The sequence below is a fragment of the Syngnathoides biaculeatus genome, chromosome 8 (assembly GCF_019802595.1).
Source record: "Syngnathoides biaculeatus isolate LvHL_M chromosome 8, ASM1980259v1, whole genome shotgun sequence".
NCBI lineage: Eukaryota > Metazoa > Chordata > Actinopteri > Syngnathiformes > Syngnathidae > Syngnathoides > Syngnathoides biaculeatus.
In genome coordinates this window covers 26,217,494-26,231,527 of record NC_084647.1, presented here as the reverse complement: position 1 = coordinate 26,231,527, position 14,034 = coordinate 26,217,494, and the positions used below count along the sequence as shown (strand labels likewise).

The 14,034-nt window shown below is 40.6% G+C and overlaps 1 protein-coding gene across 1 annotated transcript in view; it reads left to right on the top strand.

Moving 5' to 3' along the window:
- The window catches only part of sik2b (salt-inducible kinase 2b), an 88,074-nt gene that overhangs the window by 60,997 nt on the left and 13,043 nt on the right, over positions 1 to 14,034 (top strand). The window contains exons 7-11 of the mRNA XM_061828143.1: positions 4,594 to 4,820; positions 9,460 to 9,612; positions 9,922 to 10,080; positions 12,184 to 12,415; positions 12,512 to 12,805. Of these exons, the coding sequence (XP_061684127.1) occupies positions 4,594 to 4,820; positions 9,460 to 9,612; positions 9,922 to 10,080; positions 12,184 to 12,415; positions 12,512 to 12,805 (1,065 nt within the window). The remainder of the gene's footprint in view (positions 1 to 4,593; positions 4,821 to 9,459; positions 9,613 to 9,921; positions 10,081 to 12,183; positions 12,416 to 12,511; positions 12,806 to 14,034) is intronic.

Below are 14,034 nucleotides of genomic sequence, written 5' to 3'. Positions count from 1 at the left end.
GGTGAAAGAGGACATCTATGTCTAATTCCTCTTTGTAAGTTTAAACTTTGTGATGTGACCCTATTTGTGGTGACAGTTCATTTGGGTGACTTCTCGGAAGTCACAAGTCAGTGAACAAATGAGTTACCGGTTATTGACAAATGTTTCAATGTCCTTTTTATATGGCTTATTGGGAGATGAATATGTTACTGCAGTAAGGGAGAATATATCATTTATTTTATGTGATTGAGTAAATTTTGCATTTAAATTAATTGAGAAAAAAACACCTAGACTCACCCATTATTATCTGAGACTTTAACAAAGGATTGGGTTAAATTCAACCATGAAGTCCTTAAATATAAGCAGGACATTGAGTGCCCTACCAGGGAAAACAACATTTTAGATCACTGCTATACTACAGTAAACGATTCATTCTGTGCCATACCTCATGCAGCCCTGGGCTCCTCTGATCACTGCTTAATTTACTTAATACCTTGATACAGGCAAGTAGTTAAATGTGTAAAGCCTTTGGTAAAATCAGTGAAAAAGTGGACTAACCAAGCAAAAATAGAACCTCAAAGCTGTTTAGACTGCACAGACTGAAGTGTCTTTGAAAATTCAGCTAGCAGCCTGGACGAATTTACGGACACAGTTACATACTATATGCGTACCAACAAAGTCATTTCGCACATTCAATAACAAGAAGCTGTGATTTACAGCCAAACCTAAACAACTTTGCCAAACTAAAGAGATTGCATATCGTTGTGGGGTTAGGGCCCTGTACAATTACACCAGAAACCAGCTGACTAAAGAAATTAACATTGCAAAGAAAAACTATGTAAAAATGTAAATGTAAAAATGTTTAGCATTAATGAATCCAAATAAATTTGGCATTAATTACAATCCTTTACCAATTACAAGCAACAATCCCAGCCCCCAAATTGGGGAGACTTCTAAACTAGTCGATGACTGGTTTTGAAAAGGACACTTTCACACCCCGCACCCACCAAGCTGAACCATCCATTACTTTAACATCTCTGAGTTCTGCGTTTACAATCTATAAATAGGACATGAGACAAATCTTCAGACAACAAAAGATTAACAAACCGGTGGGCCCAGAGCTTGTCCCCATCCTGGCTCATTCCAGCTTGTTGCAGTCTTCTCAAACAACTTCAACAAATTTTTGGGACTGTGCTGAATACCATCTTCATTCAAACAATCCACTATCATACGGTCCCCAAGAAACCTGCAATCTCGGGTCTGAATGACTACAGGTCTGACGCCTTGACATCTGTGGTCACGTAGTCCTTTGAACATGTTGTGCTGGTGCAGCTCAAGAGTGTCACAGGTCCCCTGCTAGACCTCCTGCAATTGGCCTACGAAGCAAACATATCTGCGGATGATTCGGTCAACCTGGGAATCTACATTACTTCATCCTAGAACATCTCGACAGTGTGCGGATCTTCACAAGGATCCTGTTTGTGGACTTCAGTGCTGCGTTCTATACGATTGTCCCCGAACACCTCTCCTCCAAGCTTCTCCAGTTTAGTGTCTCTCCCTGAAACCTGCCAGTGAATTTACAACTTTCTAACGGGCAGGGAACAGCAGGCGAGGCAGTCTGTCTGTTGTTGTACTCGACATACGTTGTACTAGAATGGTTCCAACTACTAGAGACCAAATCCTTCTGTTTTTGACATAGTTCGCAAAGATGATTCTGATTCTATATCTTGCATATGTGTAATTAGATTTTTTTTTTTTTGAGGGGGGATCTTTGGATCAACATACTTGTCGGAGCTGATATTCTTAAATATGAACTACATAAAATTCAAATACTGAAAACACCTCACAGATGAGACTACCAGTCAAGTGTCACGATTAAAGTTACATCTTACATGCCCAGTGTTGAGGAGCTGTCCAGTGATGTAAAAAAACAGAAATCACATTAAATAGACACATATTTAGCAACAAAGTGTTTGTGTTTATAATTAAATATTTTCTTTTGTCAGTATATATTTGGAATGACAAGGATATTCTTTTTTTGTTGCTCAAGTCTGAGGATGGCTGTGTTGACTTGTATGTGATAAAAGAGAAGTGTATGTTGCTTTTGACCTTGCACTTACTTAGCATTTGTTGAAAACCCAAAGATAATGCACAGAAATTTAAGTTAAAAGGTCTTATTTTAATGTTATATACATTACCTGTTTTATTTAAGCAGATTGTGTTTTAATTGCAGACTGATTTCTCATACTCTTGCAATTATAGCCTATTCATTTGTCAGTTGGTGCCAGTAGGAAGAAAGAGAACTGTGCATTATTTTATTTTATGAATTGAAAAGAAACAAGCTGATTTTTGTGGTAATTTTTAAAAGGCTGCTGTTTTATTGTTCTAATGACAGGCTGTGTTTTATTGCTCTGTTCCCCAGATAAGGGGGGAAAAAGAAAAGATGACTGTTTTATTAACATGGGGAGGCCTGAAATTACAGGGGGCATGTTTCAGTTTGGTTTGGGGTTTTTTTGAATCCCCAACCTAAATAACGTAAAAAATATTCTTTGTTAAATTTCTATAATTGTATCAATACAATAAAACATAACACAATAATGGAAGTTAAATTTGAAACACCGTTGTACGGCAGAGTATTCACATGTTGCTTCATTCATTTGCAGATGTGCTGGAGGAAAAATGTAATCATGATTGCTCATTATGCCATTTAAATAGTGGGCTAATATAGATACAGCTTGTGTTGCCTTCATTACAAGGCTAATGTAAGGCCTTTATTGTTTTTCCAGACAATTTTTTTCGTTTGTTTTTGCTCCAAGATGGTTCTTTTAACATTTTGGATCGCGGTTGTTTGGCAAAATACAGGACTTTTAAGTGGAAATTGACTTTACAATCTGCTTTACATATTTTTGTTGCACAACACCCAGAGGCAGACCACACACATGCAAGCATCCAAGGAGCAATGTCAGAGTGTTTTGCATCTATACAACTCACTAATTTCTTCCAGGACTCAAACTGTATCCATGTCCAGTCATATTCCAGGCCGAAGTCATGTGAAAAGTGTTAATAATTAAGTAGCAGCTCCATGATTTGAGCCCTTTTTGAGTGCTGTTCTTCTTCTTTTCATGAAATCCTACACCACTTGCAGACTGAGTGTTAACTGGGATGATTCTATGCTTGAGTCATGGTTGTGTAATGTCCTGCCCAGAACCAGTGTGTCAGTCAGTCAGTCAGTCATTCCAGCAGTGTCACCCCTGACATAGTCCACAACCTTCTCTAGGCAGTTGGACCTTTGGAGAAAGATATTCATCTTTGGTTGTTGCTATAAACACAGCTGTGGCAACGAGCACAACTCCCTTTAACTTGCTGAATATCGTACAGCGTGTGCTGCTAAAATGTTAACAGCAGGAGATTAACTCCTGTCTTTGTGGTTCTCCAAATAATGGGGTGAAAATTGTATTTAAAGTGCCTGGCATGTCTGTAAACTTAATATAAAGCATTTTACTATGCCATTAGGGAAGAATATCCAAGAAGAATGACAATTTCTGACGAATAAGTGACCTACAGCATCTTCTTGAACTTGAGTGCTTTATTGAAAATATAGAAGCTGATGCAGCGGTGCGGGGACCATGGGGGGAAGGGTCATTGCAGCGACTACAGTGGAGAAAGCAAGAGACAGCCGATAAATAGGAAGCCAGCTTGCTAGAACCTGTCTTTATGCAAATATGCATCCCTTTATCTGCACATGCGCAATGACGTGTCAGAAGAGGCCAGGATTGGTCAAACCAAATGTCAAATCAATCTACTCGCGCAATTGACATATTGGCCTCAGCTGAATCGAGCAACGAGATGGATGACGTCTTTTTTTTTTTCTGGCATGCATTAGCGATCGACATCTGCCTCGGACAGTGACTGGTAGATTGCGATCGACACATTGGGCACCCCTGCTCCATTTCCTAGGTTCATGCATGCTGTTTTTCTTCCATTGCTGTTGACTTGAAAGTACTCTCAACCAATATGAAATAGTTTTTATTCGATCGAGGACATAAACTTGGATATGGATATGGCTTGTGACCATTGCCAAGTTCTATTGAAAATGGGTGGGTGGGTGGGTGGATAGATTCTTCAGGGCTTACTGCACCTCTGTGTAAAACAGGGACCATTAAAAATGTAGGCACCTGTACAGTATGGGCACACGCACAGAAACAACAAACCATTTTTACGATAATTTTGTTGTGTAGACCTGCCATAAAATCTAATCCTCATTCCAACACAGTTTCCCATGTTTACTTGTTTGCTAAAAGACATCTTTCAAAAAAACAGCTTCAAGAGACTAGCAGCAGTGCAAATGGCTCAGGGTGTTGTGCAGCGGTTAGGAATTCAGTTCAGGCGTTGCTGGTGCAGGCAGGGGACCTTAATCCTGTTAAGAATCCAGCTGTGTGTGACGTCAATCTCATCTCGCCATTAACGAGAGGTCAGCAGATCTCATTTGGACTGGAGGGAAATCGAAAGAAGTGTAAACATTGCTCTTCAGCAGCGGAAGAAAATGACATTAGCTCAGAAAGTAAATCAAAGTTAATTTTTTGTTGCCATTGATTTTCTATTGCTTTCTTCCAGACTGCGAACATCTGATCCGCAGGATGTTAGTCCTGGATCCGTCAAAGCGTTTGTCTGTGGCGCAGATCAAAGAACACAAGTGGATGGCACTAGATGTTCCAGTGCAGCGGCCGGTTCTTTACCAGCAGCCTGTCCCTGCTGACGGTGAGACGGGCGTGGGCGAGTACAGCGAGCAGGTTCTACGTTTGATGCACAGCCTTGGCATCGACCAGCACAAGACTGTAGAGGTAATGGTGGACAGGTTTGGCTTCTTTAACATGGGGATGAGAACTAGCACTTTAAAAATCTAAAATTTATAAATTGTCATCAATGTACAGAAACTACTCTTGATATGAAGATTAATACAGAAAATCCAGGTTCCCTTCATGATTGGCAACCAAACCATTGTTTTCTCTGCTGAATTTGAGATTTAAAAAATTCTATACCTCAAGAACAGAACCTGACACTAAAAATCAGTTACCAATCATTTACCAAGTTAATTCACATGACAGTTAATATACAAGTATACACAAATCATGTATAAATTTGTGCAGTGGAATCTCAAGATAGAAACACATGAGGGGACTTTGATTTCAGTCACAGTGGATCATTACCCACTACACAGCACTGCCATAGTAAGTTAGATTTCAGTAATGAATGTGTGTGTCACAGAGGTTACTAGTGGGACAGTGTGAGGGTTAGGTGAAGTTTTTTTTTTTTTTTTTTTTTTTTTTTTTTTGGAGCAGCAGACACTTTGGAGATAAGGAGAACTAATACTCCAATAGTGTTCTAACATCATTCTGAGTTTTTGTCCCTTCCTACAGTCGTGTTCACAGTAACAGCAGTCCAATGTGAATAATCAGATTAATTCACGTTTTCAGTATATTTTTATTGCTACATGTCAAAGAAGTTACCATTAGGTGCAGTAGAATCTCAGAAAACCAACAAGACCCAGCATTCACGATCCACACACTCTTAAGGCTGGGTAGTAGGGCAATTTGTTGAAAGAGGTGTATTAAAAAAATAGCTGTGTGGCATTCAATCAATGAGGTCCTAACATGTCAAAATAGGTGTGAATCAGGTGGCCCCCATTTAAGGATGAAGGATGTTGAAAATTCATTTCTCCTTAAAAGCCTGAGAGAAATGGGTTTGTTCAACACATTGTTCAGAAGGACAGCATACTTTGATTAAAAGTTTGATTAGAGATGGGAAACCTTATATAGAGGTGCAAAAAAAATTATACGCTGTTCAGCTAAAATTATCTCTTATATCTTAAAATGGAGATCAAATTCAGAGACACGTGGCAGAAAATGGAAGACACCATCAAAATTGATTGTAGAATAACCAGACTGGCTAAGGCTCAGCCAATGATCAGCTCCAGGATGATCAAAGACAGTCTAGAGGTACCTGTAAATACTGTGACAGTGAGAAGACTGCTTTGTAATCTTTTTCGAAGAATCCCCCTCAAAGTCCCTCTGTTAAAAGACGTGCAGAAGAGTCTATAATTTGCCAAAGAACACACCTACTGGTCCAAAGAGAAATGAAGGAACATTTTGTGGACTGATGAGAGTAAAATTATTCATTTTGGGTCCAGGGGCTGCAGACAGTTAGTGAGATGACTCCCAAACTCTGAATTCAAGCCACAGTATAAAATGAAGTATGTTGGTGCAATCATCATGATATGGGCATATTTCTCCTACGATGTTGTTGGGCCTACAGTGAAGAAAATAAGTATTTGAATACCCTGCTATATTGCAAATTCTCCCACTTGGAAATCCTGGAGGGGTCTGAAATTTTCATCGTATGTCCACTCTGTTTTTTTTCAACGATATATTTGTGTGATACATCTGCAAATAAGTATTTGAACACCTGAGAAAAACAATGTTAATATTTGGTACAGTAGCCTTTGTTTGCAATACAGAGGTCAAACGTTTCCTGCAGTTGTTCACCAGGTTTGCACGCACTTCAGGAGGGATTTTGGCCCACTCCTCCACGCAGATCTTCTCTAGATCAGACAGGCTTCTGGGCTGTCGCTGAAAAACACGGAGTTTCAGCTCCCTCCAAAGATTTTCCATTGGGTTTAGGTCTGGAGACTGGCTAGGCCACTCCAGAACCTAGATATTGTTCTTATTGAGCCACTCCTTGGTTTTACTAGCTGTGTGCTTTGGCTCATTGTCATTTTGAAAGACCCTGCCACAACCCATCTTCAATGCTCTGACTGAGGGAAAGAGGTTGTTCCCCAAAATCTCACAATACATTGCCGCAGTCATCCTCTCCTTAATGCAGTGCAGTCGTCCTGTCCCATGTGCAGAAAAACACCCCCAAAGCATGTTGCTACCCACCCCACCCCCATGCTTCACAGTAGGGATGGTGTTCTTGGGATAGATAGATTAGTAGTCTTAGTTCCAAACCAACAAAGTTAATGTCATGAAGTTACCAGCCCAATCCCCAGACCTTAATCCAATCGAGAATTTGTGGGGTGACATCAAAAATCCTGTTTTTTAAGGAAAACCAAGAAATGTAAATGAATTGTAAAATGTCATCAAGGAATCTTGGAGTGGAATAAAAGCTGAAAGATGCCACAAGTTGGTTGACTCCATGTCACACAGATGTGAAGCAGTTATCAATGAAATATTAGTTTAGTGATTCAAAGGATTGGTAAATCCTAGACACAAAAACGTTTGTATGAAATACTTAAAGGCTATTTTTCTACACACCCCTTTTAACAAAATGCCCAATGACATATAGCCTGAAGAGTGCCTGTATCATGAATGCATCATCTCGTTCGTTTTCTCAAAACTACTGCAACTACTGGTAGCTTGTTTGACATGTAGCAACAAATATACTGAAAACGTGGATGAATCTGGTTCGTCACATTGGACTGTCATTATTTTGAACACTACGTATTTTATTTACCAAACAAAACCCATTTTAATTGAGACATACAGTGCAGTGACTAACCCTGGCATATCCTCAAATGTATTTTATTTTATTTAGTCTATTTATTTTTTTACATAATTTCCCCACGCCCCTCCTGGAAGCCGTCACCTTAATTTACTGGTGGGATTTGTGTGTTCCTAAGTTACTTGGAGCTAAGTTGTTGGGGGCTTCAAGCCCCTGCTTGGGTCACCCATGGCAAACAGGTCCTAAGTGAGGGACCAGATAAAGTACGGCTGTGAGACTCCTGTGATGAAAGACAAATTAATCAATGGATCGTCCCTTGCCCGGACGCGGATTATGATTCGCAAATCATTGTATTTTTTTTTTTTTTTTTTTTCAACACAACATCCCTATTTCATTGCAAAATTGTAAAATACGCATCTCCAAAGCTGACCTCAAAATTCTGGAAAACGCTTTCTCTTAAGTATACATGAATGCATTTTTACAATGCATGATTTTGCTTCTTCCCAAAACATGAAGTATTATCTGTATTTTGTTAGGGTTTTTTTTTCCAAATAATTATTCTGAAGTTCGACACTTTATTTGAACATGCAATAGTTGAGGTTTTTTGTTTTATTATTATTTTAATTTGACCATGTTTTGAAATTCACAACCCTACTTTTATTTAGTAAATTTGACAACAGTTGTCATAGTTTTGATTACTTGGGCAGAATTTGTGGAATTCAAATTAAACTGACTCATTACAGAAAAACATTATCATTAAACAAAACATAACCATAAAGAAATTGATCATTGTTTTTAGTCATGAGTCATATTAAAATAAAAACACGAATTCTGCTTGGGGATGTAAACCTACTGAACACAACTGTATACGTAGATGCAGTCAAATGTATTCCTGTCATAATAGGAAGGAAAGTGGAGGCTGTACTTTTTTTATAACCACTAGGTGGTTATAAAAATATGAGTGAAAATTGTACAATTTCTCAAACCCTCTAGATGGCAGTGGCATTTTGGAATTAAAGTGGAGAGCTTGCTCGTATACACTAGATGACAGTATATATTTATAAAATGTGATAGCTTCCATTTTTCCCATATCTATGTATAATGCACACTTTTGCCTTTTAACAATTTTTGAAGGGGGGAAGAAATGCATATTATAATGAGAAATTATGGTACATCAAATGTAATAAGACACATCTTCCTAAAAATTAAGAAGTATTGGGAATCAGGGTGTTTTTTAGGGGGCAGGGGGGAGGCAAAGTACAAGTCATTACGTTTTTTTTTGGTCAGCAGTGGCTTTTACCTTAGATCTCTACCATGGATCCCATTTTTACCGTCTCTTTGTCATTGTTGAGTCATGAACACAGACCTTAACTGAGGCAACAGAAGTCTGTTATCCTGTTTTTTTGTTTTTTTTTTACCTTCTGGATGATTTGTTCCTCTACTTATGGGGCAATTTAATAGGAAGACCAATCCTGGAACGTTTTATCACTGTTCCATACTTTCTCTGTTTGTGACTAATGGTTCTCACCATGGTTTGTTGGAATCCTTATTCTTTAGAAAAGGCTTTGTAAACGCTTTCAAGACTGTTAGAAATAACCTTATTTCTTGTATGTTCCTGAATTCTAATTTTTTTTTGGTCAGCTTTTTTTTAGATCTTTTGCCTGACGTCATTTTGTTGGTCACATTCTATTAAAGTGATTTGTCAATTGAACAGGTCTATAAATAATCAGTCTTAGGTCTGAAAATGACCTCGGCTTTCCCAAAAATTTGACAAGCTACAGTTAATTTATGATTTTAAAACAGGAGCAATTCCTTTTTCAGGTAGCTTTGTCTCAATATTTTTTTCCTTAATTAAAAACACCATGTATTTTAATGTGTGATTAAGTGCATTTAAATGCTATTAGAGCCTCCTTTTTGCCAGGAAAAAATGGACCCTGTCCTTGTCAGAGTCTTGTTTTGATTCATGTCATCTCTCTCCTCCAGTCTCTGCAAAACAAAAGCTACAACCACTTTGCCGCCATCTACTACCTGCTGGTGGAGCGGCTAAAGGCCCATCGCTGCAGCTTCCCAGTGGAACAGAGGCTGGATGCACGTCAGCGGCGGCCCAGCACAATTGCTGAACAGACTGTCATCAAGGTACCCAAAGGCTTGGGAATAATTCATAGATGACACCCTTGCCACCCTGATCAAAGCACTCCCACACATGCATCCAGGAGCAACAGACCCATTCATTTATCTCCACCTGCTCTCTTTCCCAACCTTGATCTTTACCACTTGGTTATGCATTCTTTTCTTGTCTCTGTTGTCTCATTTCTTTCAACCTGTTTTATTGCTTCTAAAATACTACAATCACAGTGGCTCATTTTGTTGCATCATCATGCTTAGAGAGTCAACAGCTGTGATTTAAACAGACCTATAACAACCTTCGTCTTTTTCTCTCTGCAGTCGACTAGCTGTTCTGGCCAGGTGGGCTTGCTCCCACAGGGGGTCCGTCTGCTACGATCCCCCGCCGTTTCTCAAGCCACCTCTGATGCATTCACCTTTGCCCAACCCGTGTGCACCCTGGAGCAGAATTTCATGTCTGAGGACGTCAACACGCCCAAAGTAGGTCCAAAGACACAGTCAGTAGATGCAGCAGCGGTTATATGGCGGGACACACGTCTTTATAACGCCTGTGTGTGTGAGCATGGTTTCTAACCTCACATGACGGCCTGCTCAGATCCTGCTTTGGTTATGGAAAATGCAGTTATTATAGTCATTATCGTGCTGCCAAAGAATGTCTAGAAACATTATCCTGATGCACTCTGACAGTGATTCGCTTTGATAAGCTCACTTCACTGTGATTTAGAGGTGTGTGTGTCCCTGTGTGTGTGTTTGTGTGTACGTGCACATCATGCTCCTTTGAGGGCTCCAGTATTTGCTTACTTCGTCAACCTGCCAGAGTTCAGATGACTCGTCCTCTTATGTAAGCTCTAAGCCAGCGCTCACATCAGACAGGACAGCTGTCTGTCCTGCACATGTCTCAGACTTGCACACAAACATACTCACTTGCAGACTTTTTTCCTGTTTATCTGTGCCAGCCAGTGACCTTTTTCCCGCTGGCCTGTCGGGAGCTGGCAGACTTATAGAATCCCACTGCCTCTCACATTTTCAGAGGGAAACACACACTTGTAGTTCCCATTTATCCCTCCCCAAAATGTCTTTTACAGCACCCCCTCCACACCCTTGGCTCCAACAAAATGTGATGTGTGTGTGGTGAGCAAGGGAGTGAGACAGCGGTGTGTGTGTATGACATGTGTGTGTGTGTGTGTGTGGTGTGTGTGTGTGTGGTGTGTGTGTGTGTGTGTGTGCGCACGCATGCACTCATGTCATCTGCGTGAATGCAGCGCGGTTATGTAAGCAGCCCTGTGATGATGTGACCGAATGTGTTGCCGAGTGAAAAAGCATGGACACGAAGCCACAGTTCTCCTCCACTAATTTAAATCGTTATATTCTTTCTATCAGCCATTAGCTGAAGTCCAGTTTGTTTTCGTTCCACGCTTTACTTTTTGATTGTTTCTGTGCTTCTCATATCTGTCTCAAATGTGGTTCCCCTTTGTTTTTCATGTTCATGGTATGTATGTGTCTTGTACTAGTGTGCACGTGTGCTGAGTAATACCATTTTGATCCCAGTACACCAGTGAGAGCAGATTGAGAAACTGGTCTCAGTCTCCATACACCATACTGTTTTTGCAACAACTCTTGTGTATGATTTTGAGTAAGTGTGTCAGTGAAAATTCACTTCTGTATCTGACTTCGCCATAAGTGGTATTTAGGGTGCACATAACAACCTTATATGTGATTCAGTATCATTCTTTGAATGATACTTAATGATAATGATACTTAATAAATCATGTGATCGGAAATCGAGGCAGATCATGTAATTCACACTTGATTGGTATTGGCTTTTATTTTCAGAATTTATAAATGTCACAATGTGACAAAATACAAATGGAACAAAAATATTTTAGCTTTATGTTCCACAATATAACCTTTTGGGTGTTTTAGTACTGGTATTTTATGTATGACAGTAACAAAGAGACAGTCTGTTCTCTTTTGTCGTTGAGGGGTATAGAACTTAATTCCACTCGACTGTATGTCTGGAGCATAGTACTCAGTGGGTGGTGTCTTTGTCCCCAAAACGTGCGGAGAAACAAACTTTTGTGCTCATTAAGAAAAGCAAGGAATAGACTGAGATGTGGAAACATATTTATTACATTGAGAATAGTCAGTGCCAATTGAAAGAGGTAAAAACTACCAAATTACAAAAAGTCTAAAAGGCCTGTAAGGGGAAATGGTGTGGCCAATCAGAGTTGAGAGAATGATGGGTTAATCAATGTGAGTCATTTAAACTAGTTAACCTTCAAATAGTAAATCTGACTAGTGGGAATTTTTTTTTTGGACAAGTAAACTTGTGCCTTACTGGTTGCATTTGATGAGGCAATCAATCAATCAATCGTGTTTTTTTCTAGATAAACTCAATCACACTCATCCACAAACTATCCATCTGCTTTGATTTGGGATTACGCATTTTATTATAAAATGTTTTGCTCCTAATTAATGATCGTCTGATCTAAATAACGTGTCTTGACTCAGACACAAGTGCAAAAAAAAAAAAAAAAAAAGATTCCTACAATATAGTAAGAGTAGACCCTACACCTTTTTCAGGTAAACGGCTGCCTGCTGGACCCCCTGCCTCCCATCACTGTGCTCCGCAAGTCATCCACCTCATCTCCTAGCAACATGATGGAGATGTCGATTGATGAGGGGATTGAGACTGAAGAGCCTGACACGGAGGAGGATACACCTCACATGCTTTTAGCCTGTCAGACAGCTCGTTTTGGCCAGAGACGGCACACCCTCTCTGAGGTTACTAACCAGCCAGGAACGTCAAACCAGGGTATGAAGTCAGCTGATCCTACACACACCTCAAGGTCAAATATACATTGTTCTTGAGTTTTTCATTTAAAAACATTGCATTTTGCTTGACCTCCAGGTAAACTGTTCACTTTGGGTCACAACCCCTCCACAAGCAGCATGGACTCTGACATGGGCTATGACATGGGGTCGATGCAAAGTGACCTTGGCCTACTTGAGGACCCCCCGTCACTCAGTGAAGTGGTTCTGCCCAACAGCACGGCCTCCCGTGTTGCTCCTACGTCATTCATAAGCGCTCGGCCGGCCAACCTGGCAATGGCTACCCTGACGTCGCAGCACAGGGACACCCACAACCGTTCACCCATCAGCTTCCGAGAAGGACGCCGTGCCTCTGACACCTCACTCACACAAGGTCAGTAACCCACTTCTTAACGGTACAGCTCATCCAGAGGTAAGTTCAGGCTCAATGTCTTAGTGAGCGCTGACAGACATTGTGTGACAGGGAAAGTCAGTGGTGCAAAAGGAGACGAGCTTGACTGTGGGAATAAATAAGTGTCTGTAAACTGTCAGATCATGTCTCCTTGGATGCTGTCACGAGGCCCGGTGGGGAGTTACGTGCACATGAGTGTATGCACGCAGAAGCGCCCCTGGTTGGGAAGAAAGCAGAACACCCATGCTACAGCTGGTCTTTCACAACCTTAGCTTCACATACTGTATATACCGTATACACGCGCACCTTTACGCGTGCACACACACACACACAGTAATCCCTCGTTTTTTTGCAGTTAATGGGGACCAGAACCCCCCGTGAAATGTGAAAATCCGTGAAGTAGGACCCCCCACACCCCAGGAATTTTCATGTATCTGTATCTGCGTACCAGAATGATTTAAAATATGTAAGCAGTAGTTAGACTTTACATATCTGAGACTAAGGTTACAACAGTACATGTATTTAGTTAAACCTTTGTTGATGTTTCCTGCAACAGTCACCTGACTGTGGTCGGGAAACGCAGGGGAGACTCCTGTGGCTGGAACAATAATGGTACGAAGCACCAGTTTGCTGCTTGGAAGGCTTTATTAGATCCTCTAAGCATCAACGTATCATCTCTTAAACATGACTCCTCCCTAGTCACCCTCGCGAAACTTGTAAACTGTACACACTAGGAACTGCTCACCCTGCATTTCTATCACCTCTCAAGCTCATTGCGCCACACGTTTGCGCAGTTCTCTCTCTCTCTCTCTCTCTCTCTCTCTCTCTCTCTCTCTCTCTCCTCTCTCTCTCTCTCTCTCTCTCTCTCTCTCTCTCTCTCAGACATGATGGCAGAGGCAAGGCTCGTAGAAGCTCTAAGTTCACTCACCAGCAGCATTCCCACATGATGATCGTAAACACGGTCCTTGAAAAAGTACGCGTTGGGGTCCTCTTCCCAAAAAAGCCCGTTTCATTTAAAAAAAAAAAAAAAAAAAAACTTACTCCCCACTATCCCTCAAAGATGAGGTTATAAAACCTCTCCTCGACGCAATGACGAGCAGTACTATACAGAGCCACGTTTCTGAGGCCGTATCATTTTTTGAAATTTTTTCGAAACAGCCTTTGCTGCCCAAAAAGCCTTATCCTTGAGGGGGCGAATCACAGTGCAGGGT